This window comes from Patiria miniata, unplaced genomic scaffold (assembly GCF_015706575.1).
Source record: "Patiria miniata isolate m_02_andy unplaced genomic scaffold, ASM1570657v1 HiC_scaffold_4, whole genome shotgun sequence".
NCBI lineage: Eukaryota > Metazoa > Echinodermata > Asteroidea > Valvatida > Asterinidae > Patiria > Patiria miniata.
The window spans coordinates 4,174,818-4,202,575 of record NW_024037071.1 but is presented as its reverse complement, the minus strand read 5'-3'; the positions used below and the strand labels follow the sequence as shown (position 1 = coordinate 4,202,575).

General features: G+C 38.7%; 1 protein-coding gene across 7 annotated transcripts in view; it reads right to left on the bottom strand.

The window, feature by feature from the left end:
* Positions 1 to 27,144, bottom strand: part of LOC119739967 (myoferlin-like) — a 73,037-nt gene extending 45,893 nt beyond the window's left edge. For 6 of the 7 annotated variants that reach the window (XM_038215127.1, XM_038215128.1, XM_038215131.1 and 3 more), the window contains exons 1-20: positions 27,001 to 27,144; positions 25,358 to 25,449; positions 21,378 to 21,483; positions 19,713 to 19,806; positions 16,596 to 16,731; positions 15,841 to 16,036; positions 15,081 to 15,143; positions 14,539 to 14,736; positions 13,637 to 13,674; positions 13,238 to 13,320; positions 12,428 to 12,531; positions 11,779 to 11,847; positions 11,348 to 11,391; positions 10,437 to 10,513; positions 6,728 to 6,828; positions 5,611 to 6,027; positions 4,866 to 4,972; positions 4,397 to 4,592; positions 3,318 to 3,473; positions 1,863 to 1,916 (exon numbers count right to left, since the gene is read on the bottom strand). In XM_038215127.1, the coding sequence (XP_038071055.1) occupies positions 1,863 to 1,916; positions 3,318 to 3,473; positions 4,397 to 4,592; positions 4,866 to 4,972; positions 5,611 to 6,027; positions 6,728 to 6,828; positions 10,437 to 10,513; positions 11,348 to 11,391; positions 11,779 to 11,847; positions 12,428 to 12,531; positions 13,238 to 13,320; positions 13,637 to 13,674; positions 14,539 to 14,736; positions 15,081 to 15,143; positions 15,841 to 16,036; positions 16,596 to 16,731; positions 19,713 to 19,806; positions 21,378 to 21,483; positions 25,358 to 25,449; positions 27,001 to 27,120 (2,451 nt within the window). In that variant the 5' untranslated portion in view covers positions 27,121 to 27,144. The remainder of the gene's footprint in view (positions 1 to 1,862; positions 1,917 to 3,317; positions 3,474 to 4,396; positions 4,593 to 4,865; positions 4,973 to 5,610; positions 6,028 to 6,727; positions 6,829 to 10,436; positions 10,514 to 11,347; positions 11,392 to 11,778; positions 11,848 to 12,427; positions 12,532 to 13,237; positions 13,321 to 13,636; positions 13,675 to 14,538; positions 14,737 to 15,080; positions 15,144 to 15,840; positions 16,037 to 16,595; positions 16,732 to 19,712; positions 19,807 to 21,377; positions 21,484 to 25,357; positions 25,450 to 27,000) is intronic. The other variant, XM_038215129.1, reaches the window with a different exon arrangement.
* Positions 27,145 to 27,758: the final 614 nt, after the last annotated feature.

The following is a 27,758-nucleotide window of genomic DNA, read 5'->3' as shown; positions in this document are numbered from 1 at the left end:
GAAATTTCATAAAATTTGTCTGGTGTCAGACTCAACTTTGGATGAAACATTGGATGATTTTGGTTATTACCTCACTCAGATTACCCAGAGTTAGCCACTTGTCGTTTTCAATTTACTCTCATGTTCTGCTAATGGCTAACCAAGGTCAGAACCGACACACCCCGCTCACGGGTGAGGCTATGAACTAGAAGCGCTTGGTTACACTGGATAAGAGTGCTGGATATGACTCTTCCATAGACAGACTTTCAGATTCTTAAAATCATTTCTTCTTTGACAAACTGAACAATTATCAGAACAAGCAATAAATGTGATTTTCAAATCCATTGAACGATTTTCTTAAGATTTGTTAAGAGGGCCAGTCTAGTGTCCTCATTGTACCTACATGTATCTGAATGACCGACCGACCAACCGACCGACCGACCAACCGACTGACAGTCACTCATGACTTACACTGACTGTAGACTGTTGGAGAGAGCTGGGCAGTGCTATCATATAGGATTACCTCGTAATGCCAATAGAGTACCGAAGTGTGAGGTCATTTAGAACCAGGAAGTATTGTGCAAACGAATGGAGTACGCGCGCGTGTTGGTTCACGGGCTGAATCACGCGCTAATGTCTTTTACCCCACACATTATGCGCGTGATGTATTCACTTCGGTACTCTATGAAATGGCTAAATTCTGGCCCATTTTGTTAACAAGTGCATAACAAAACTTCCAGTGAATTGTCATTTTGAATGGATTGAATAGAATTTTGTGCACTCTGGGTCTAAGCTTAAGGCTACTGGCTTTGCTCTGACTTATTATTTACATCTAACTATTACTTCGATCCTCAGCTAACTATACAGTAAATTTTCCTAACCAGCCTAAAAACCTTCAATGTTAGTGCACCTACTCCATTAGGTAAACCACTACCACTCACTGCAACTGGTAATCACTATAGCAGTTGCACGTACTTCTGATGAGAACGTTTAGTATCTCGAACAAGCACCTTGTAGTTCAAGTAATTCTCTAGCTCATACCATTTACCATAACATGAACACTATTCCAAACCAAGTCAATGTAAGAAGAGGAAAAAAGTACTGGTAACAGAAATAGGCCATATTTTTGAGCGAATGAGAATGCTGCAACAACGACATTTTCTCGATGCCAATACTAAAAAAAATATGTTGACAAGGCATTTTTGTAACATTACCTAAATCCAGAAATCAAAAGGTTTTGGACTGTAGCAATGCAAAAATGTGAGATAAGCTTCGCATTTGCTTAAAGGGCCCATGTAATTTGTTTAAATGCAATCCTTGAAGATGTACCTTTGTGTTCCATTTAACTTTATTTGTAATCTTCATATTGCATTTTCAAGGGTATTTGAGTGCCTTTCGGCTTTCCGAAAATTCAGGAAAGAAAAATCAGTGTCAAATCTGCTTTGATAAAAATTCACCAAGGAGACACTTTTTTTCACAAATGTTTTCAATAAAGCAAAATGTTGGGTTTACAATTTGAAGAAAAAAACCCAGCAACAGCGCCCTCATTTGTCAGGAAAAGCATGAACCATTTTGAATGTTAAATAAAGTGCACTTTGCAAAATTGGTTACCAAAAACGGATATCTCGTAGTTTTTCTACATTGCTCAAAGGAATGAACATTTGCTACAAATCTGCTCCAGTGTAAAACTCACTTCGTGGACCCTTTAAAGCCTCAAACAATGGGCAGTTGCAACGCCCTCTATCGCTCACGAATAAGGCCTATTAAAACAGTGATGGTGTCAAGGCATGCGGCATGTACATGTTAAGTGAAGTGCATGAGTAGCAGGCATGTAACCCTTGCCAGACGAGAGCTTGCGTCCTTTAAAAGAATCGCTTGCCTACCGTGGATGGGCCTTGCTCTGGCGGCCGTGGGGGGGACTCGGGCGTTTCTGGCGTCTGTTGTTTTTTGGGGAAGAAAACTGATTAACTACATGTGGCATACATGTATCAAACATGCCACCTCCAAAATAATGACCATGACACTGATACAAACAAGACAGTGGAACTCTGCTAAAGCTCCATGTTTTCTGTTTTCAAGTCCGAAATGAACGTGAAATGAATTAGTTTCTTATGAAGTTCGAGCATGCAAAACATACGCTAAAATGAAAATTAAGTCAAAACAAACGGAACAATCTTTAACTGCTCTCAGGAACTAAAACAAAATGAAATTCAAAATGAAAAGATATTAATTGTGTGAAAAAGACAAACTGTCATTATAATCAAATTTTGGAAGGAATGCAGTGTCCAGACGCCACTGCTTTGGTTGTGTAGAAAGGCTATGGAGAGTCGAGTGCATTTCAAAGTATTTTCTAACAAATTGGAAATGTTTCTCAGTCCCAGATTCATGTTTTTTTTCCAACATTTTTGCAATGACTGACCTTCGTTGAGATAATATATGACAACAAAACTTGGCGTCAGGATGCAACAGCCTTTCCCAAATTTCTTGCCCTGGCCTGGACTATACATACATTGTAAAGTACAGGTATTCTACTGTAAGGAAAACTTGAACCAAGTTGTTGGGACGTTAGAGAATCCCTTCAACATGTTTGGTCCCCACAACTACGAAAAAAGTTCAGTACGTCGCAATTAAATTACTGCTGCGGATGAGAATGGGAACTTCGCTTGATGAATTGGCATTCCCATCCACATTTCGCAACCAACTTTCCCCACATTTTTCCTCTCAAATTCACAGCCAAATCGGTGCGGAATCGATGTTAAAATTAGTTCGAACCAGCACAAAATATTGTCTCATTTTTGAAGTTATCAGTCCAGGAACAACAGGGCAATGTATGTATGTGAATGAAATGTACAGTAAATGTAAAACATATAAATTGTTAACATCATAGTTATGTTATGTTTTATTATATTAAAGGGTAATAAAAAGAATAGACAATTTATATTGAAAATATTTTGTCAAGTATCTAAAAAAATTCAGCCGAAAGAAAAACATTTGACACTTTGCTATAGTTACAAGTATAGGAGGAGGGTTACCCAATTAACCTGTCGCGGTAGAATTGCGTCAACGCAGCTTGTGAAGTATTGTCCAATTACATGATGTACAAATGGACGCATACTGTGCAAAATCTTAGACAAACAAAACTTAATGTACAAAATTCCATAGAGTTGTCTAAGGGGTGTGGCTAACTCGCAAATTGTAATAGGTCAATTAAGATCTCCGCAAAAACAGGCTGTGAAAGAAAGACTTTATATGGATACTGTTGGAAAATTGCAAAGTTACTGTTTAGACGGCCCGATACCAAAAAAAGACAAAATGGAGAATAAAATTCATGATTTTACCTTCAAGAAGATGCTGTTGAGCTTGCCACAGAGTTTACCACAGGCATCAGCATGGAGACCAGAGTAGAGCAGATCATAAGCAGGAATACGATGGTAAGCAATACGCTTACTGCCGCTGAGCATCCAGATTACAACATCTGGCATGCTGTTTTGAGGCTGAAGGGGACAGACATTTCAATTATCAAAGTTCTGAAAGCAATATTCTCATAAAACATTTTTTTTTTCTCTACTTATTATCTATTGAAAATCTAAAAGTATTTTTAAAATTCACTGTCTAACACATTTGTTTTAATAAAATATTTTCTTTTTTGTCTATTTTGGGCACTTGTTTGGTTTGTTTTAGCACACAAATGGATCTGCCCTACCAGTAGACTGGTTTCTTCCCCCTTCCTCTAAACACACACATTATCGATGCTGGTGAGTAGGGCAGGAACTAGTCTTACCTGCACGTTGGATTATTATCGGGCCAGAAAATGATTCGAACTTTACAAATAATTTTTATATAACTAAACATCGTTCAATGCTTTTTTTCAATGTCTAATTCAAAACCACATAACTTTTGAATTGCCCAAAAAATGGCAATTTTTTTTCCCCCAAGGTGAAACTCGAAAATAGCATGTATAGTACATCTTTAACCCTAACTCCCTAGGGGGTGTGCAAAATCGTATTGAAATTGGAGGATTCAGGACTGTTAGGGTTAAAATAAATAATTACTGAAATGAATAATTATTGAAAATATTGCAAACGAATGACTTTAATAAATTTTTTTTTCCCCCCAAGGTGAAACTCGAAAATAGCATGTACAGTACATCTTTAAAATGAATAATTACTGAAATGAATAATTATTGAAGATATTGCAAACAAATGACTTTAATACATTTTTTTTTGTAATATGACCTCATTTTTCATTCAATCAATAATGCAGAGTAACAATTGGGTAATTACACATACAGGAGTCTAGAACCAGACCAGACTGGAACCAGACTAGACTATGTTTCGAACCAAGACGTTCACTTAAAAAAAAACGTCAACGTGAACTGGCGAGACGTGCACGTTCTCTGCCCACAGCATTGGCTCACCTCGACCGACAACTCCTCCAGTATGTGAAGATAGCCGTTGATCTCTTCCAGGGCTTCGTTCACATCGGTAGCGTTCTCTCGAAGTTTAGTAGCTTCCTCCACGATGGTTGCCAGGCAACCCACACGCGTATCGTAGCGACGCTGATCCAGAATGTTAGCCTTGTCCTTGGTGGGGTCGATCTCTGGCAGCGGAGCACTTTTGAGGAAATTAATAGAAATTTGAGAGAAGAAATAATATATTGCACAGAGTTTTCTTCCCCGAAGGGGGTAGATGGGTTGTTTGAAGTCCAAGAGGCAGTGCAGTAAAGTATAAAGACCGAAGTCCTGAAGCAATTTATCAAGATTTGCATTATTGTGTGATGTCCAAAATCAACAGGCTTACGGGGACCCCATGACCAACCTATATACATGTTTTTAACACACTGCGGTAGTTTGGGTACATTTTCAGGGACGTCATTATTTGTGTTACCTGCAATCAGCAATAAGGTGGTCAATCATTCCTATCAGCTGAGCGGCAACCTCCGCGGGTGGAGCCCCTGCCTTCAGACTCATCTTGACTTTCTCCATGTTGGCACTCTGTAAACGAGATTGGAAAACGATTGATCTGTTAAGCTATGCCCCATGCGGTGATTAATGTCCGATAAACAATAATGTCCTGTAAAGTCTGACAATTGCTTGCAAGGGTATATGGCACACGGCTGGAAAGCTAGTGTAGCATTGTAGAGGTGCACATGTTGTTGACCACATGCTTTAATTTAACCATCCCAACCTATATCTGATTTTATTTTCACGGAGAAACTACATGGACACAGCTTGTTACACAATGTCAATCTTGTTATGCTTTCCACTAATTCTGGATATATAATGGTCTGAATTAATTAAAAATGTCATAATGGTTCTACATGACAAACAAAACGTTTCAGGTTAATAGTAGTAATATAATGGCCTTATGGCTATATTTTAATTCTCCTTTTAACTAAAAATGAAGTGAACTGAACAAATACAAAATCAACTAGAATTTTACTTCAAACCAAGGTTCGTTTTCAGTGTGTGCATTTGGTACAATAACAAGTCATTGCACAGTACAAATGAAACAGAGCATACCAATATCAAAAGGTGTGAATGTAAATAAATCATACACATCATCCTCAAAAAAGAACCCTTACCTAACAAAACACTTTTATTCTCTTTATAATAGAAGACAGTCAACTCACCAGGCGTTCCACTTTGCGCAGCAGCAGGTTGAGTGTATCCAGTCTGAAGCTGACGTCTTCCCAATCCGAGTTGATGACGACTAGGGGCTTATTCTCCACCCAGGGCAAGAAGTAATACTCGCAGCCGTCGTACACGGCGTTGGTCGGCTGAGTCGTTGAGGCCTGCGGCGCACAATTCTCGTCCAACTTGTTGCCGTAGTTACCGATGCTGACCTCAAATTCCACCGGGTCGTCGCTTTCGCTGACCATGGTCGCGTCGATGAAGCAGGCGTACAGGACGTATTTGCGACGGCGGAGGTATTTCTGGACGCGAAGGACGTCTTGATGACTGATCTCTTCGACTTGAACCTCGGGGTGCTCGCCCAGTTTGGTCTCCAAGCTCATCAGCACACGGCCACGGTAGGCAACACCTTCCCCCTGTACACAAACAAAGAATTCAAGTAAACATCAGAACTTCTTTGGGATAATTTGCTCATGAAAGAACATCATCTTATGAATAGTTTGGTTGCACTACCCGCTGCTACATTAGATTCAAACCAGCGAGCCATCCCGGCAAGCTTGGTGGTCGAGTGGTTAAGACGTCTGCACTAGTAAGCAGGAGGTCGTAGGTTTGAGTCTCACCGGAGTAGTTTGTAAATTTTTTCTCACAATCACTCGGGACGACACTGAGTATACAGTGTTTATAAATACGATGGTGAAGGGCAAAATCCACTAATGAATTTACATCACTCTGATGCAAATTCCATCTTATGAATATCATTAACAGAATACAATGTACTATTCCATGCACAAACACTTTCAACACAACCAGCTACCAACTCCTTCGCACATCCATAGTCCACACCATGGCAATTTTTGGAAGGTAACATCAACTCAATCATATTAACTGTACTATTATTGAGGCAATGTGCTCAGTCAGCCATGACTACAGATATGCAAATAAAGCATCAATGGAAAGCTGATAAAGCAACGATACAACCACACTATCAGTGTTCTGAATTCATAACTTTACCTTGCTAACTCATTATCTTTCACAGCTTTTTTTTTTGTACAAGCCTTTAGAGCATGCGAGGTGTATTCAATGAAAAACCTGTGCTAGGATTTTAAATGAGATTACCTTGCCCATATTCAGATCTTCGTACTGGTCTGGAAGTTCTGAAAACTCTCGGGTCGATCCGTAGAAGTTGACAAAGCACGGACCAAAAGTTGGCAGGAAACCTATTATTAGAAAAACACAGGACAACCACCACTGACATAAAAAAATGAACTTACATCTTTGCCGAGAAGAATATTATCACATTACTAATATGTAAAGACAAACTTCCTGTTATGATGTGCAATATTAACTTGGGGCAAAATTATTAAAATACATCGTTCAGTACAATACCCGAAAAACAAAACTATATGAGCATGTTGCAGCTCAAAACTAATGAAACCCTTCTTTCAAACATACTTGTTCAACTAAGTGATAAAGGAGTTACTTTGAAAATAGAATAAACAATAAGGGGGATATTGTTGTGTACATGTACTGGTTTGATGTCGAGCCGTCATCTTGCATGAGTATCTGTAACTGTTACAAGGGGCTATCCATTGTCTGAAATGTTTCATCTCACAATATGTATTTTTATGTGTATTTTTTTTTATGAAGCACACGTATCGCCCAGTATTGGTGCTCAAGGCGCTACATCATTACCCTGCTCATTGGGCCCATGAAACATTCCAAATACCATCTCAGCTCCCTGGGGAGTATACAGCTCGATGCTGCCATTTCGGTGCAAAGCAGCTAAAATCAACTACAAAACCATCCTTGCCCTCATGTGCAGCTACCAATAGTGTCATGAAAGTGAACATAGTGCAAACATACCAAACGTTGTCATCATGACCATGCCCACTGCTAATAACAATTGCTACAGAAGTCTTAATGACATATATAAATGTGTAACTTGTACGCATATATGAAACACTTGTCTAAGATGTAAATAACATTTGAAGTTTCCCCCAGGGAAGTACATTAGCTTTCAAATGCCAAATGGTTCCCGTGGCTAATTTCAGAAATCAAGTTAAGTGCACAAAAGCATGGATACAATGTGTTTCAAGTTGGGGCCGTTTCAGTGAGTTTGACAATGTTGAGGAGAAAATGGCAGGGTTTGTGACATCTTGAAGAGTACTGGGTCCATCAGTTCTTCAGAAGATGCAGAAGCATTCTGTTGGATGATGATACATTTAGAAAAGTGGAGGCAACTTTCTCAAAATCTCACCTTTTCGGGCTTCACAGTCATTCATAACAAAGAAAAAAAAATAAAGACTTCTTTTTACTGTCCATGATGTTGTAAAGGTCAGCACATTACACATTTTCCTCCACATTTCTGACTATTTTTTGGGTTAGGGTGTCAGAGGAATAGCAGGGAAGGGGACCACTTTGGAAACTGCAGAAAAGAATTATACTCCGGTTGGAGTATTACAAAAGCAACACGATTTGACAAACAACCGATAACAGCCAGCCAAGCAGCTAAATAGACAGTTTAAGGTAAACCTCTTTATAAACGCTTGGAACCTCAGAAACCCAGTACTTGTAAACAGGCTAGTCACCTACAGTCAGATCATATTTCTTGTAGTCACTGTGACAGTCAAATTCCATCAACAGACAAAAGCAGGTGACTGGTAGGTACAGCTGGCTTATCAATCTCCTCCCGCCAAAGCATGGCTATATCAGGTTTCATATCAATCACAGCCACTGAATCCTGCTTTATGAAGGCAGGGAGCACTCAACTGTTAAAAACAGTCACCAGATTTATTTGACTGCTGGGCTGGCCTTGTTGAAATTGCCAGCCAGAGAGGGGGGGGGGGGAATATTGGGATAATGGAATATAGCTATTTTTAAACAACATGTTAAGCACCAGTGTCAGATTTTGCAGCTGCGTATAGAAGGGGGGGGGGGAGGAATTTTTCCAAGGAATCCCAAAGGGACTTCGTAGGATTTACAAAACCCGAATCACACACAAGCACTGGCAAGAGTTACAGCTTGACGGGAGTACAAAGGCCAGGACATCAACAAGCGAAGCTATTGCAACTAAAAAAACCTGCAATATCCCAGGATCAAAATATTTCAATCCAAGCAACGGCCAGACAAAAAAAAAAAATCAAACAAATATAATAAAATGTGTTCAGGGGTAAGTCCAAGAAAAGGGCCTCTTTTTGGTCCCATCCGCAACGCCAAGTTTCTTCAATTACATATATAACAATTACGCCATGTTTTCTTCAATTACATAATCACCGCAAAGACTAACAACATACAAATTATTGTGGGTATTCTTCCTTGCAGATGCCCAACAGTAAAATAAAAAAACACTGATATCCATGAATATCTTAGAGGGTTTAACTCTGGTTGCGTATGGAACACAGGGAGCTCGATTTCTTGGACTTGCCTTCCTGCATAATTACATGGTAGCCTTAACTCAATTTCCCTGGAAGCATAGAACATAACAGTTATAAGTCCTAGCCCTACGGTGCATTCTGCAAAACATTTCACTAAGTTAAGTGTGACAGGATGCGACTGACTTTTTAACATAATGCGATGACTTCTTTAACGTATTTGCTCGACGAAAAAACAATAGCCATCTGATAGTTAGGAGAGCTAATCAGATTATTTCTCACGATAACGAGAAGTTTCCTAATGTAAAATCAAAACAATAAATGAATTGCCATGGTTAGCCTAGGCTTGTCGATGGCAGATACTGCAATTAAAATTTGAACCAAAAGGATTCAGTAAAGGTCAAATAAGAATTGTAAAGAAAAACTACCTACAAAAAATTATCTGTTCATATAAAGAAAATAAATGGATTAATAAACATACAGTGTGGATAACAACTTAAATTGTGAGAAATAAAAATCCACGCAAAAAAATCAATTATACTAAAGGAAACATTTTTAAGTAGACGCTAAGACGTTGATGGGTTACCTGGTGTGATACGTCCTTCCTCCGCAACATCTTCCTCTTCAAGGTTTTATCAAACAAAGTGCAAAGTATAATTCTGTGATTTCTCATCTATGTACATACCACCGAAGTGCTTCAACTATAATCTTGTGCATACACCATGCACAAGTCAAGGAATTGCTTAAATTTGCAGAATATTTTTCTAAGATTGATACACATCTTCTGCCTAAACATATGTGTGCGTCCACAAGCGTGTTAAGATTAGACTGGTGTGCACATCCATGTATTGCGATACACATTGTGATCATAGAGCTATATTAAATTACTAAGAGCGCTAACTCACTGTAAAAATGAAGTACTTGTTTGCCCACATATGAGAGCACACAAGCCCATGTTTAACCCTGTGCAGAGTGACCTGCTGCCCTTTGGGCCCCAGGTAAACAAATTTTTTGAATAAGTTTTATTTTTTAGGGCCAATAACGTTCACCTCCTATCTAATCCTCATTCAACCCTTGCCAAATCAGCTGGTTCAATGAACTTTGCAGCCAGGGCTAAACCCAGGCCGTGTCAACAAACTTTCGACCAGGCCTCCTGCCAAGTCTCATTGAAACATCAACAAAGACCTGTAACTTGACACAGCCATCTCCCTTCATTACTGCATACCACAGCCGCCAGTCAATTATCTTTCCAGCGCACTGTCTGGCAACTGTCTGGACACTGTCTGGCACGTGGCTTTTTGTTGTATTGCTATGAATAGGGTCTTGCGTAGTGCGGGAAAGTACCTGCTGCCCAAAGTGCAGCAGTTGACGAGTTGTTGCAAAGTTTTTTTGTAAACGCTTCGCAGGGTTAATCCTCTGGATACGCCACTGTCAATGTGTAATGGGTGTCTTACCTTCCTCTCCGGGCGATGAAATGGAGGAAAGGTCAATGAAGGCAGTCCCAATGTAGTCATCGGCAGACACGCGATCCCTACAAAATAAAGATCACATCGGCAATATAATTTCATGTTTTAATATGGGTCACTGTGCTTCTGCTTTCCTGGGGGGGGGGGGGGGGGGGGGGCTTTGGCAGTGTAGCAGTCAAGCCAATCACAAGTCCTCCAGTCTCAAGTCAAGTCACATGCTATTCAAATGCACAGTGACTTTGAAATTCCCTTGTCGTTATGTTCATTCATTTGATACCTTGTGATCAGACTTGTGAATCGACTTGTGATTTACTTGTGACTGAACTCGTGATGAACTTGACAACACTGGGCTTTCGTGCAACTTGCTGCTTTAGTCAAGTGTTGCTTAAAACGATACCACCCACATAGCAGTGAATACATGGGGGGCCAATGGGGGCCATGGCCCCCCCCCCCCAAGAAAACAAACCTATATTTTTTTGAGTTTTTTTAAGTAACATCGCAAAAAAGGCAGCCATTGCGTACACCACCCACAAAACTAAAAAAAAAGCAATACATTTGCCCCCTCCCCCTTGCTTTTCATATTAAATTTGGACTTACTTTTAGGGAGCAAACAAAATTTTGGCTCCCCAAAAAAATTGTGCTCTGCTTCTGACCTTGCACCCATACCATGGATAGAGTGGGCACCACTCTTAAAAAACTTATTATTTGATCACTGGCTTCTGAATGGAAAGTCAGTGAACATAAATTAAATAAATAAATTCTAAAACGGATTTTGTTTTCATTTTACATTCTGAAACATAAAAACATAGTAAGTATTCTGTCATTTGCATATGAAAAGGGCAGAGTACTGATTATTTTGTTGTTAATTTAGATTATTTGTTTAAGTTGTGTAAACTCACCAGTCTCTCATTTGAAGCTTCAGTTTCTCACACATGGATGGGAACTACGCAATCAAACAAAAATATACAAATATCTTAAAATACTATCAACGAGAAAACGATATCTAAAATGTCCATTAAATTTTCTAAATGTTTATTTCTGCTGAAAGATGACACAAGTTTTATAACAACTCTTAACAAAAAATATATTTTAGAACCTGAATCACAAAACAACACAAGTAAGTTAAAAATACACCCAATTGATTTTACGAGGGCATGTTTGTGTCTCTGTCCATATCAGAGTTGGTTTAAGTAAATTAAATCCAGTCACTCAAAATTATGAATTAAAATATCATAATTTGTTTCACTGATTTTTTCTCCATTTTTGTTTGTATTTTTTGCAAGGTTTCAGTGATGGCGTATGACAATTGAAAAGAGAAAAGAAAGATTACCCTGATCGGCACTTTCAGCTCTTGGTTCCAATCTGGATGGTCATTGGTGTACTTGACGTCGGTCTTGACCTGTTAACATGTTCAATACAAGTCATTTATAACATGACATAACGCATTTTTTTTTACTATGTTGAGAAACGACCATGAAGGCCATTTAGGACCAGTGCCGTAGCTTAACTGTTCCCCGTCAGTTCTTGCTGTAATATTTATAGTGGCTTCTTTATACTTATTTATACCTACGTGTATATGAGTTTCATTTGTGCATGGCTTTAATTAACCCTAACTCCCTAGCATAATTTACTAGGAACCATACCCATTCTGGCAAATTCCAACACCCACATGTACAAATGCACACACACACTGTTGGACTTAGTTTCTGGAGGTATGCCAACCCCAATGTAAAAGACCATCAGTTTCGGGGTACTGTACCTATCCCAACAGATTTCAACAAAACCTGCTGTTGGGATTTGATGGGTTGAGTTCGGTTAGAGTTAAGGTACCATGGTGATTTTTGGGGCAGCCCAGATGTGAGTTTTGTATCAGATTTTGAACTTGCTGCATTGCTGAAAACAAATAAAAAGACAAAATATATTGCAAACGTGTGATTGAAAAAAAATGACGGGAAAAACAAAATGACAGTTGGCCTTACCTTCTTTCCTGCAAAGGATGCACTCAGGTAAGGGTCCACCAACTCCTTCTTGCCACTTCCAGATCCCAGTATGTTCTTGATCCCCTCAAACAACCCAGCGTCCACTAAAATAAGGAACAAACATCACAGTCCGAGTCACCACAGTCAATCGCATTTTGGTTAGCATAATCGAATATCAATAACACACAGCAAATGTTTGGGGATAGCCTCCCTCGGTGATCTCAAAATAATTGGACAAATTTCTATAATGCATGAGAAGAAACATCTGCTGATTTTGAATAATTATTAGAGCTAGCAACATAATTCTCCAACAATTTTGTTCCATATTTATGCATACCAAGCGTATGCTAAAATATATCAAAAATGTGAATTCAGGAGGCCTTACACAAGCACACAACTAGCATGAATGCACGTTGTTGAGAAAAGTTGCCTGCTGTCAGAATTCCTATTTTTCTGGAAAGGTTCAATTCTTTTTACTTATGGGTTTTTGGTCTCCTTAAAAGACAGCTCAATTCCGTATCTCACAAAATATCAGTGTTGTAGTTTGAGTCCATCACAAGTCCATCCCAAGTCCTTTCACAAGTCAATTGCAAGTTAAGTCGCAAGTCAATCACAAGTCTGGTCACAATTAACACTTAACAGGCATTGAACAACAGTTCACAGTTCATTTGAATAGCTTGTGACTTGGCTCGAGGCTGGAGGACTTGTGATGGACTTGTGATGGGCTCAACTACCACCCGGCAAACTATCAATTCATGTACAATTCATGTACAATGGGAGTTTGGCTGAATGAAGCGAATCCTAGCTTACTTTGTGGGATATCTTCGGCATGGTAGATCTTGGTAATAAACATGCCCTTCCTCAACTGCATGCCAGCTGGACGAAGCAAATTGCTGCAAAAATGAAAATCAGATCAAACATGAACGCCATTTTCAAATTCATTCAATAAAATATCAAAAACTATGCGGGATTGAAACAATTTTGCATAATCTTTCCCCTCAAGAAATCCATGGTGAGCTTCATTTGCTTATCAACTGTCACAATGGTGAGATAGTTACTGTTTTTAAGGGAAAATTACCCAGAGCAAATGGAATTGGAATTTCTAAGAACTTTACAAGACTATACAAAACAGGAACTTCACAAAGTTTTGGGAAAAACGTATCTATAGGACCATCTGTAGAGAAATTACAATAATTGCACAACACTCACGTTTCTATGTCATCAGATTCATCACATTTCTTGAAAACCTGAAAAAAAAGACCAAAAAAACCCATTTTCACATATTTCCCTTCAAAAAGGCATACAATCGTAGATTTTAATTTTTTTTTCTGCCCCAAAACTGTGTTATGTCAACAAACACATGTATATTTTTGAAGTAAGTATAAGGAACAGTTTAAAAGAATATTCCTAAAAGCAAAGGCAAGCCTTAGTGGGCACGTGTGGTCTAGTGGTAGAGCACAGGATTCATGATCGTGAGGTTGTGGGTTCGAGCCCTTCCGTGGCCACGCGCGTTGTGCCCTTGAGTAGGGCGCTTTACCTCAATTACTCCTCTCAACCCAGGTGTTAAATGGGTACCGGCATTATTCAATGCTGGGAAGGTAACAGACTCGCTGTGGAGGAGGTGTGGCGATCCCCCCACAGCAGCATTTCATGGACTCGAGTCTGGCCCAATCGCTTCCAAAGAGAGATGGGCACTCCGTTCTTGTGAACACAGGTTCGTCCCCTTTACCTTTCCCTTTACATGGGCCTAAATATTTCCAAGCATTTTGTTGTTTAAATGAACATGATGTATAAAATCAAACCAGTATTTGCTGGCCCAGGGGAGCTAGCCTAGTGTCATCTTTGTATCTAACTCACTGACTGACTGACTGACTGACTGTCACTGCCAGGCAGTGCTATCATATAGGATTACCCTGCAATGCCAATGAATGGCTAAATCTGGCCCATGGTGTTAACCAGATGCATGGAAAGACTTGGGCAAATAGCCATTATGAATCAATTTAATAGTATTCTATGCACTCTGGGACCAGCTTTATTGGGCCTGCCGTGTCTTGTTGGACGAAAAGGTGACTTCTTGTAAATATATTTTCTGCCGGTTTGGTACAACTTACTGAAGCTTCGTCTCCCGCCGCGAGTACACTGAGCGAGGCAAGGACGTAGCCCTTGGCCCCGGCATTAGCATCCTCAGCGTTGGACAGGAGAAGCCACTTGTTCATGATACAGTGGTTATCGGCCTCATAAATCGTGCCGATGTCCAGCTCAAAATTGCCAATGAAGGCGTCACTACGAAGCTTGCGGGAATTGAACACCTATGAAAAACAAAATAAACAACAAAATTTTGCCTTTATTGGTATGCAATGGCTGCCACTACAACCAAAACATTACGTGTTAGTGTGCTGCTTGGTGCAGATACATTGTATAATGTAAGTCAACGACATCTTGCCAAATATGGTTCTCTTTTTTTAAGGTAATCAAATCATAAACTCATTGCAAAAAAAACAAAAATTGACAACACGCACTTGGCATCATTTAATCAACTCCAACAATTTTATTCCAACATTTATTTTCATTTATTTCGACAATAAAGAAATAAAAAGGGACGCCCTTATCACATGACCACAAAGATGGTGGAATCCACGACATGGTATCTCACCTGAAAGTTGACATTGTCATCAAAGAGTTCGGCTGGACTGGCATGGAAGTTGAAGAAGAAGACCTGCAAGGGAATCCAAACAAGAACGTTGTTACAGACTCAACTTACTTTCAAATCAATTAATAAAAAAAAAAACATTTTGTGAAACTGAAGGATTTCTTTCCAGGGGTAACACAGCATGGGGTCCTAACATTTTTCTGAGGCCAAAACCTAAAGACGTTCCTGTGCTTATCAACAAATTAGTTGTATTCTTGTGTGCCAAGTATCTTCGAACAAATATTATTTCATGTATCTGAAGTCATGAAGATGTCACATAAAGTTTGAAAAACATTTCGTGAAAACTACAAACACGATGAAAACTGGCCATGTTTTGTGCACCATCTTGGAAAACGAGTGTATGACACGTACACTGGTTCCCAGTGGTTTTTTTAACACATATAATTTACGAACTGGCTGGTACCATGCAATAATATCATTATTATGCTAACAGATTTTTCAGCGTTTCGGTTTTGCTTGCAAAAAAGTATCAATCCGAATCCGAATGCCGTGATTTAATTCTGCATTTGGTTGTGAATGCAAAATTTCAGGCAGAAATTTGAAATTTGTAACTTTCAAGAGTGAATTCATATATTCGTATTGTTTTATTAATTCGTAATAATTCAAAGTTTTTTGCAATAGTTGGCAGCTATATGTACATGTCATGGACCAATCAAAAGATGGGAAATCTGAACCGCATGGGGGAAAAGAACAATTCACGTACCTCATCCCAGTAGGGTCTGTTGGTAGACTTCTTGACCCTCGTCATCTTGGTCTGGTTGGAGACTGTCAACTTCAGCACGGGGTGGATGTTGCCGCCGGCCAGCTGCCTGGCCTCCCAGACCTTGATGCGCACCTGGAAGTCTTGGGGTTTCTTGGACAGCTTGCCCCGACGCTTCTTCCTCTTGCGCATCCCGGCGCTGGACATCAAGAGAGATTTATACTTGATGTTGCACTAAGTAACGCCATTATTTAATCTAAATTACATTTCTTCTGAGCAGTTTTTTTGCATTTTTGTACCCAGTTTATAATTCACACGTGACTGAATTACACAAAAAAGTGAGTCCCATTACTTTGAAAATACAAATGAAAAGAGCATTCCTGTAAAAAGAACTGTACACAGATGAGCATCATGTCAATTACGTTTTGTAACGTGTTAAAAATAATACCCCAAACAGTGCATAACTATAAAGCGCACACATCCACCAGATATGGTGCTCAAGGCGCTACATGTACATCATTGGGCCTATAAGATATTTTAAAGACCATCTTAGCTCCCTGGGGAGTGTACAGCTCGCTGCTGTCATAGTGCTAAGCAGCTTAAGAAATTCACAATATCCATCTCTGGTCTGACAGGTACAACTCAACTCCTGGGTGGAGAAAAATAATTGGTGACAAAGTGCTTTGCCCAAGGACACACGTACCCAAACCTCTCAGGATGGACTCGAACCCACTACCTGCAGAGTTGTTGCTACTCACATTGCAGCTTTACCGCCTCCACCCCCACCGCCTCCGTCTTCATCACCGCCTTCATCTCCTTCACCTCCTTCATCACCACCGCCTTCTTCATCCTCGTCTGCATCCCCTTCATCGGCATCACCATCTGCTGCAGCGGCTGTGGATTATTAACACCAAATTATGGGTCATTCTATAAGAATGTTTACCTGTCCCTTTTTACATCTGACATCTGTGATTTTATCATTCTGATGCACTCCTTAATGCAGTCATCCTCCAAGAGTGATTATGAATAGCAAACTACCTACCCAACAATTAAAAAATTGCTTGGAGTCATTCCTAATGATACTTGAATGGCAAAGTACAAAGTACCATGGTAACAGGGACAGGAAAAATGTCACACTTTGGACCTAAGTCTAATGACCCACAATACAAAAGTGAAAACCTCTAACCAATATGATCATAAAGCTCTTTCACACTATCAAAATATTTGAATGTAAAACGGATCAAAAAGACTTTTAGAAATTGTTTTTCTACATGTCACTTTTGTCATATTATGTACACGTATGTACATGTACATCCATGAATTTATCATGTTTAAACAGTAACGGTACACTTATGTTCTCTCCATTGCAGAACTGTATTATAATGTACACAGAAACCTAGCCTTTCTTGTATATTGAAATGAATTCTTTTTTTGGTTTTGTCATCCATTCCACTCTTACTGTTGAAATTTGGTCCGCAATGGAATTCCCTGCGTAGTGCACAGTACATCCATTGTGCATATGTCTACACTTGTGCAGTGTGAGCTATTCAATTGTGTGGTGGATACATGTACATGTAAAGTGAAGTAAAGTCTTTTATGACTCTGATGAATTACCCCTTCTTTTGTGCCAACTCAAAAGCCAGACAAAGTATTCCACCATTCTTAAATTGGCCTCTCAATACAAATATGGGCGACTATGGATTTGTGGTTATAAATACTTTAACAATGGGACAGCATGTGGCCAATTCATTAACAGCCGCAATTCGGGTGGATTAATATGAGAGCAAACAAGTGGCACCAGGGCCTGATGCCCATATCTTCTATTGTCTGCCCCCAGTTGTATCAACTTTGACTCCATGACAGAGATACATTGTATAACTCCAAAAAAGACTGTTAGAGGATAGCCAAGGTTTTACACATGAACAAGTATTACATTGGATGTACATGTACATGTATGTACATGTACATGTATGTACATGTACATATCACAAGTGAAAGGTTAGTTGAAAGGTCTGGGTTCAGAACTTTCACAAAATTATGGTTTCCCTGCTTACGAATTACGGAATACATGGTACACCCAGCACAATGTGTGTGACAGAGGGGTACTCCCCCCCCCCCCCCAATCTACCTATTCACACCATATTGTTACCCAACACATCCCCTAGATAATTCAAAAGAATTCCTGTGAAACTGGCAACACAATGACCTACACAAAAGAGGGGGAGGCTCCTTTGTCACATATCACAGAATTTAAAAAAATAAAAAACTCTGCACTTTATTTCCTCCTCTGAAAATATTTCATTGCATGCTACATTATGAAGATGGACACACAAAAATAGACATTCATACTATTGAAAATAAATACCAAAGTTCGATTCTTAGCTATTCAGTCAATTGTGGGCTAGTTCTTTTGTGTCATGTGATAGAGGAAACCCAATAAATCATCTGATGCAAAAAATTAATTCAGGTGGCAAACTCCACACTCTGGTCACCACCAGATAATTAAATGTCAAATCGAAGCATTTTTCTCAGTACCTAAATGCGGGTTCAGGTACAGGGGACAAACCTCAGTATCTGAAACTGAAACTAAATTTGACTTCCTGGAAATTGCTTTCATCTCTAAAAGTGCACTCGATCTTTAATAACGTATACATGTAACCTATGCCGTAACCTATGCCTACACAGTGTGTCATTAAATGCATTGGCTGGTTTTCATTGATGTGATGTAAGCATACAGTGCTGAGAAGTCCTGTTTATGACTCTGGCTCATCCCTGCTTACTCAAAACTCAAAAAGCCCTCAAGCCAGGATAATTTAACAAAAATATTTTCCAGGAGGATTAGACATGGTTTTGTAATAACATTACACATTTTGTAGTGACACATTTTGTAATGTTATACATGTATAACATTACAATAGATGAGCAATTACATACAGACATATGGCCAGACGATGGGGATCAGCTTCCTATGAGCATGTATCCATTTCAAGGAATGATGAAGTACATTTGAAAATGTAGCCAATTTTATAGCAACACATCGATGTGCTCATTAAACACAGAGCTAAATTAAAACTTGATTTTACACCAGAATTCCAACTGTTTCTAAATTTTTAGATTTGAAGTAAATTATCAATTTGTGAGAAACATGTTTTAGAGCCTACAGACCAATTCGGGCACGTTATCAATATCAATTCTATCGCAAAGGCCTCCTTTGATGGCGAAAGCATTGTGCTAGCTATTGTTCAGATAATCCATCACAGGGCAGTTGCTTTGTACAATAGCTAGCACAATGGTTTCTCCATTGAAGGGGGCCTTGTGACTGCACAGTGATCGCATATTTGGATTCGTCTATACCATTCCGGACTAGTGCACCTTGATGTAACCAACTGTCTATTAATTAACCCTAACCATCCCAAATCCTCCAAAATCCTCTTTGCAAATTGGAGGAATATGCGGGATTGAGGCAATATAATATACATGGCAAAAGTGTGTTGCTGATTTCGGACCTTGAGTTGTTTATGCGCAGCCATGCATAAATTTAGGCCTACATGTTTAAATTATACTTGAAATCCTCTGTACTGCTCCAGGATGTCACTGGCTCTGCCTCAACATATTGACCGTGACTGCCGAAGGATTTTACAGGACTGAGGCAGTGCTCACCCCTCCAAGGACCACACTCAAGAAATAATGGAGGATTTTGTAGGATTGAGGCTATACTGCTATTTTTAAATGGCGGCAGCTGGAGGTTTTTGCAGGATTAAGGTTACATCCTAGCAAAAATGAGCTAGGGGTAAAGTTGAAGGTTGATCTTGTTTCCCTGAGTTTGAGTCCCTGAAACACAGACTTCCAAACAAATCTCAGATGCGAATTCTTACCTGTTGCTCCCCCGCCGCCGCCTCCCCCACCGCCTTTGGCTGGACCTTCAGCTCCTGGAGGTGGTGTGTACTTTATTTGAATGGAAACTTCTCCCTGTAAATAGAAGACTGAGCGTAAGTACTGTATTATGTACACACACCCATGATCCCATCTCCAAATGCTTGGCCGACAAGTCTAGCCGCATAGTTTAACATAAACCTTGACACAACAGCTCTTGATCAATGGTGAATCAACGTACTTTTTTTCCAACATTTTAAGATCAGTATAGACTACACAACGGCGCGACTGCCGATCTCACACAAGTCGTTGTTTATTGTACCAGAAATTAATAACCCGTGATATTTGTTTTAATATTACTGTAACATCAATACCAGCCATGGAAACGACCTATATTCCAACTTTCACTCGGGAGGTAACACACTGAGTATACCGTGTTTAAAAACGTCCGTGAAGGGCAAAACCTAATTTGATTTATATCACCCCGACGCATCTTATAATGACCTATATCCACTGTTAAACAAACCCCACTGAAAAATTGTCTATCATTAATCTAACATAAAATGTACACACCATGTAATTATTGTGTTAGGGCTTTATTTAGCCTTCTTCATACTCAGATCTCCGACCTTTTCACCATGCCATTCTTTCAAGAATAACACCTTTTCATCAGATGATCTAGGCGGGTACTGGAATAACTAGACTTGTGTTAGTTACACATTAGTTGACTGAAAGTAATCCTACACGTCCATGCATGCAAAAGGTAACGCCATTAGCCTTTTAACAGAAAATTCTTCTATGTAGGAGGGTGAATCATCAATTTTTTTTTTATACAAATTTGCATTTTGCAGCCCCTTCCAACCACTTTCTACTGTCAACGAAAACTTCCTTTTTAATTCTCCTTTTTTTCAGGATGGGGGGGGGGGGGGGCCGCATTTAATAAAAAAAAAATGAAAATGTGTTGTCTGTCATAAACATAATAGGACATAATCGAACATAATCTTGTCTGGGAGATTATTCATTGATACGAGTACATCATGACTTTGAAAAGAGCATATATCAGAATACCAAATATTCAGATTTTGTTTATTTTTTTAAAGTTACCCGGTAGCATTAGCTGGGAAAGAATGTTCACTTTGTTGAAAGGGTACATGGAATGAAAATAAACATTTGAACAGTGTAGATCAACTTGTTTCAACGTGCATTTCACATAAATATATCCCTAACTTGTTTTGTTAGGCAAAAAAAAACACCAAATATTCGGTCTCTGGTCAGACCAAAGTTCCGGAATTGACGCGGCCACGCGGCTTTTTTTTTTTTTTTTCTTCAAGCTTGGATTGTACAGACAAGATGGGTACTAATTTGCTTTTTTGGTATCCTCATGTACATTGGTGTCCTCCATAATTTGCCTTGGTGCTTTCGATCATTTGCCTTGGTGCAATTTCCCATTCCTTGGTGCTCTTTGGTAAAAAAAAATTGAGGAGGTGCGGAAATAGAGGGCGCTGTTGGAGCTACCACAGAACATCTTGGGAAAAAAAAAGATCGACGCGCATGATTAAAATCGACGCGCGCGCTGACCAGAGACCGACTTATTTTTTTTGTTGGCCTTAACATCATTTTTTAACAATTTTAAATGAATCCCTTCTAGTAAAGTTTCCGTTTCTTACTGTTGTGGGTCGTTTATTGCCGTCCAGTAGCTTGAGAGTGTTGTTGAGTGAGTGACTCTTAGACTGAAGCAGGTCACGCAAGGGCACAGTTGCCGACCCCAGTAACCTGTGCATGGCCAAAAACAAAATGACATTTCGATTACTAATTTGAGTGGGATCGTCATACAACGCATCCTGGATACCGAAGGAACAACACAATTAGCCCACAACCCACACAGCTTGTGAGTTGGATATTATGCAGTACACGTACTTGCAGATGAACAGATAGACGGTAACTTCAAGACAGTACTGTATGTACAGTATATGTACAAAGAATACCGTATACAACAAGTTGCATATGATGTACATTATTGTCCATGGCATTTTGTATGCACATGACACCCTCAGATTCACCTTGGGTGCTATTTACACTTCATGGTGTACAAAACCAATGGGATAACAGATTACTTTTGTAAAGTGTACAGGGGTGGCTTTTCATGCCATGATGTCTGGCATATGTGGGGGTGGGGTTGTGCATGGTTGATGTCCTTGCAATCCAAAGTAAATAGGAATTCTGTAACTTGTGTGCTGTAAGTGATATGCGACAACTGTTAAAAACAAAAAGCTTCTTGCAACAAAACAAAATTGCAGCACACCAGGCATTTTGATTTTACCACGTTCCCATTTAAGGGCTCAATATTCAGACTGCCAAATGTACTTCACATGTAGCGATAATATTTCATAGCCCCAAAATAAATGCACCAAATATCAGAGTGCATGCAGTTTATGATTACAAGTTCTATGTACATTTGTAATGGACTTTCCACAACGTACGTTTTACTCTGATCAAAACTCCAGACCCACTGTTTGACACTGAACATGCATGCATGACACTGTACAATACAAATTTTCCTTGTATGAAAGCTGAATTTTGTTTAATAATAATTCAGCAACACGTACCAAGGTATGACCTTCAAAAGCTCCAAAACCCAGACGCTTGTATAATAAAGTACATGTGAATATTTGTTCTGTAGGTGTACAGCTTGCTCTATGGTTTCACAAAAGAGCAAGGAGAAATAATGTCTGCTGCGATGTGGTCCAATGCATTTTGCACAGCACCCGAGGCATAGCTGAGGGTTTGCGGTAGAAACATTGTAGTCAAACCCCTTTTGTGACTTTGTGCGGTTCTGAAAAGAACCGGTTTGGTAGCCCAACCCCGCACCTATTGATATTCTGCCATGCAAATCCTCAAGTCTTACTTATAATTGAAAATTCTTCGGGAACACCAAATTGATGTACAAAGGGCAACACAGTTGATGTATGTAACATGTACTCTAGACATGCATGAGCTTTTAAACTACAATTTTACGTACATGTAGCCTGTAGGTCACAACGTTCACATGTTCTACAGTTCTCAATCAATAAAATTTTGTAATGGTATCGATACATGTACATGACAACAAATTACACGACAATTACACAAGTGCCATTAGGCCAAAAAAAAAATAAAAAATTCTGCTTCCGATTACATGGCCTTTGAAAATAGGGTAGGTAGGTAATTTTTTTTTGGCAGGGGGTGGGGCAGTTTTTTTGTGTACGATCATATAGAGGTGTCTGGGTGAAGTCAAGTGTAAAAGGTAGTAATTGATGGGTTTGGGTTTTTTTCCCCTCATTTCCCCCTCCCCCCCAAAAAAATAGGGGCTGTAAAAATAGGGTAGGTAAGAAACCGGAAGCAGAACTATTTTTTTGTAGGCCTTAGTTCGTGTACATGTACCGTAGCCTCCCACTGTGTTACATGTTCCATACCCTCCCATGCTATTTATGTCATGTACATGTACATGTATACATGTACATGTACATGGTGCTACTTTTAGCATTTCATGTCCAGCAGGAAAGCACGCAAAAAAACCCTAAAGGTTACATGGTTTGTGCTGCTTAGATAGGTCACACGTATTTGAGGCAAATGCCACCCTTAGTGATCCACGTCACAGCAGACAACATGCTAAAAAAAAAACCAGTAAAATATTCCACCAAGTACATAAATTATACACAAAATAAAATTATCATACATATATACATGAATACAAAATAAAATTATCATATGTATACATGTACATGTATACACATACATGTATACACGTACATGTATACACGTACATGTATACATGTACATGTATACACGTACATGTATACATGTACATGTACATGTATACATGTACATGTACATGTATACATGTATGTATGCATGTACATGTATACATGTACATGTATGTACATGTATACATATGTACGTGTATACATGTACGTGTATACATGTACATGTATACATGTATACATCAAAGGCGATACATCTACATGTTTGTGTATTACAATGTACACTGTACACCTACAAATATACAGGACACATGTAAGAGATAAAGTAAAACAATAGCAGATCCGTTCTTCACGCATGAACTGCTGTCACTATTGATTAATTGAATATGGCATAAAAATAAACACTGGTACACGCTATGGCTCTATTATTACAATACCAACTAATTTACAATGTATGACATCCAAATACACACGGTATTATACACGCTGGTATACACCATACGCATGCATGCATTGAATTTACTTCGTATCAACTTGCCACAGTAGTCATTTGCACATGATAGAAGTCGATGTGATGGCTAAAACAGTGAAAAACATGTTTTATCATACATGTATAAATTACAAAGACATCTGTCGCTGATATTCTTGAACATCAGTGTGGTTTACATTTGTGGTCTTCTCAAGTTCTGCTGTTCATGGTGCCACATGCATAATTTAGGCCAAAAGTAAAGAAAAATACTTCTGCTTCCGATTACCCCATATACCCTTTTTTGTCAGCCCCTACCCTAATTTTTTTTGGGGGGGGACAAATGAGGAAGAAACCCCGAAAACCAGCAATTACTACCTTTTACCCTTGACTACATGCAGACACAGGTCTCCATATGATTGTACACAAAACAAAACAAAATTGCCCTCCAAAAAAAATTCCCTACCCCCCCTACCCTATTTTCAAATGCCATGTTATCTGAAGCAGAATAATTTTGGGTGGTTTTTTTTTTGGCCTTATACATTGTAGGCTATATATACTGCAAATTATCTACCCAAATCTGAAGTTACATGTTTGTAGATTTTATACCATTTTTGGTAGGTTAAAAATGACAAAATTCTTTCCTTCGTAACATCTGAACCAAATGAAATTTAAGACTTTCGGATTTGGCAGACTTTAATGTAGCGTCAACGTCACATGATTGATTTCCCGAGTTTATTGAAAGTGCAAAGTTTCATGTCCGTGTATGTAAAACACAGTAAGAGATGGCACCTTAGATCAAACCAACTGACTGAGTTCCTTCCTGCTGGTGTAGCCATGACCATGAAATCCTGGGGCACGTTTTTGGCGGTTGGAACCACTGGTTCCGTTGTTGGTCATTAATGCCTTTTGGTAACCTCGACTGTGTAGTAATTATTCTCATTTGCTGCACAACTGAGGATGCCAAAGTACATTTACTCAATCAATGACCAACAACCAAACCAGTGCTTGCTCCAAGCTGCCAAAAAACGGAACGCAATCATAAAAAAAAACAATCTCAAGATGTCAATATTTTTAAGACGTCAACATTGCGTAATCAGTGGACAATACCATGATATCAATGTTTCAACACACTCACAAAAGGCCTCATATTAGTAATCTCTAAAAACTGTCTTCCACAATGTTACATTTTTATTGCAAGAACAATGAAATCTTGACAAGGAAACAAGTTCAAAATTTGACTTCAGCAGAGTTTTGAGTTAAGCAGAGTTATATCATTGTTATACTTCTGAAGGCAAAGGATCCTTTGTTTGACTTTACAGTTGTTTTGAGTTATCAGAGTTTGACTTATCAAGATTTCACTGTACATACATTTTTATCCCTGCACTGTTTTTGCAAAATCATAAATTTTCCTTTTAGTGGATTTTTCGTTTATACTTGCCTATTGCGTCCAATCTTCTCATGATCCTTCACTTCGATCTCGATGGAATCTGCCGATGTGATTGGCTTACCACCGAGATCCCAGTTAAATGTCTACAAAAATAAAATATGGTTGTTAAAAATATATCAGTACATACACAGGCGCGGAATTCACACTGTCATAGTTATAAGGTGGTCTCATCAAACTATTTTTGTACGAAGGCAAGAGCAATGAAGGTATTGGATGCCATTTTGGATGTTTGGAGCTTCAGTTTTGGGGTCAACTAATTGTTGTACATGCAGTTGTAAGAATTATTTTATCACTTTAAAATACGTGGTTCATTCCTGCCTTGACCTTTAAAGCAATGGAAGGCATTTGCATATTATTGTTATATTAATAATATATATTTCAATAATATTGAATTTTTTTGTAATGTTGTGAAACAAAACCTGCTGGATCTCAGACTGGAAACCATTTTATATTAGGCCAAAAAAAAAATATACGGTCTCTGGTTAGACCAAAGTTCCGGAATTGACGCGGCCATGCGAATTTTTTTTTTTTTTGGCTTTTTTTTTTTTTCTTCAAGCTTGGATTGTACAGACAAGGTAGGTACTATTTTGCTTTTTTGGTGTCCTTATGTATATTGGTGTCCTCCATAATTTGCCTTGGTGCTTTCGATCATTTGCCTTGGTGCAATTTCCCATTCCTTGGTGCTCTTTGGTAAAAAAAATTGAGGTGCGGAAATAGTGGGCACTGTTGGAGCTACCGCGGAACATTTTGGAAAAAAAAAAGATCGACGCGCATGATTAAAATTGACGCGCGCGCTGACCAGAGACCGACTTAATTTTTTGTTTGGCCTTACAGACAATTAGTAAATTCAAATAATCAGCAAAATGGTTTGAGCACTGTCTGTTGTCACAGCCTACTTTTTGTCCGACACATGGAACAAACTTAATTTGGCTGGTGTACACAGGAGCTTGTAATATTTAACCGTGGCCAGAACAGTCTGTCTGTTCTATAGGCCTAATTCTGGCATGGCCATGCCTGCTTAATGTGAATAACTACACATATGGATTACATGGTAATCCACTCCAGCCTTGGATGGTTATTTTGGTAATAATACCATAGGCCTGCTTAAGGATATTTTTAATACCGAAAAATACTGACATAATTTTTAAGTAAAATGCTGAAATACACACTACCTTGGTATTGCATTTCGATACTGTGATATTTCGATCATGTCTATAGTAAGGTGGCCAGAAACAAATAAATTACTGAATTGACTAGATTTGTACTTCATGATTACGTCTTTAATTCTTTGTGGTAACGGTATCTGTGCCGTCATTCACAGTAAAGAGATGTGACCAAAAAGACAGACCAGGGAAATGCAAACAGTCACGACAGTTGATATCTGCAAAACTCAAAGGTTCTGCAGTGATAGCTTGTGAATTGCAAACGTATTGGTTGCTGTCTGACAATTACAAATGTAGTGTCTTATCTCATTGCTGTGAATGACAGCACAGATACAAAGATTTTAACAATTATTCATACAGAGCTAATCTAGACAGATTTTTTCTCCTATAAAACTGCTTTGACAGACAACTGGCCACAAACGAGAACGTACACCCAAGCTCAAATAAATTCATTAATCAATTCATAATTACCTCATTCCAAGTTGGATTTAACTCATCACTGATGTGCTTTGTCTCTTTCTTGGACCCTTCAAGAAAATATATGAAAAACAGAAATGTGTAATAGCATAGTATGCAAGCAAACTTACACATCTTTGCAGGAATGCCAAATTTAACGTAAAACACACTCTGGTGCAGAAATTGTTTCAGCTAAAATACTACAAAATTTGTAAACAAAATAACTTTTTTCCTAAAAAGAAAATCAAACTACATGTACGTGAACCCAATTAAGTTAACATCACTTTGCAATTCCCAAATGACAGAAGTAATCTCTGTTGAACAATTCTGTTTGAATGAAGACACCTAAATAAAATGTTCAAAAACTACACTTGTCTCAAATATTTTTACAAAATTCCATCATGGCCCATTTATAATTCTTTAGCTCAGTGATATATTATAATGGACTTATTAATATTCTTTGTTATTCCCAACTATACCTGTTTTTATTTTGCAATTTTTGTCAATGTCATACATTTAATTTTGTAATTGTAGGTCTGTAGCTGAAATGTAAACCTGGTTTCTTTTATTAGAAAACAACATAAAATTCAGATATTCTTATGTAGTTTCCAAAGAATATTTCCAATTCTCCAAATCTCAAAACATTCAACAGAAAACAGCAAGGCAACTGTATATGTGAATGCCTGAATCTGTGAAAGAAACTGCAGCTGCCTGAATTAAATTTTTCTGGTACATGCCCTGGCCCAAAACTTTCAGAAATTCTAAAATGCTGG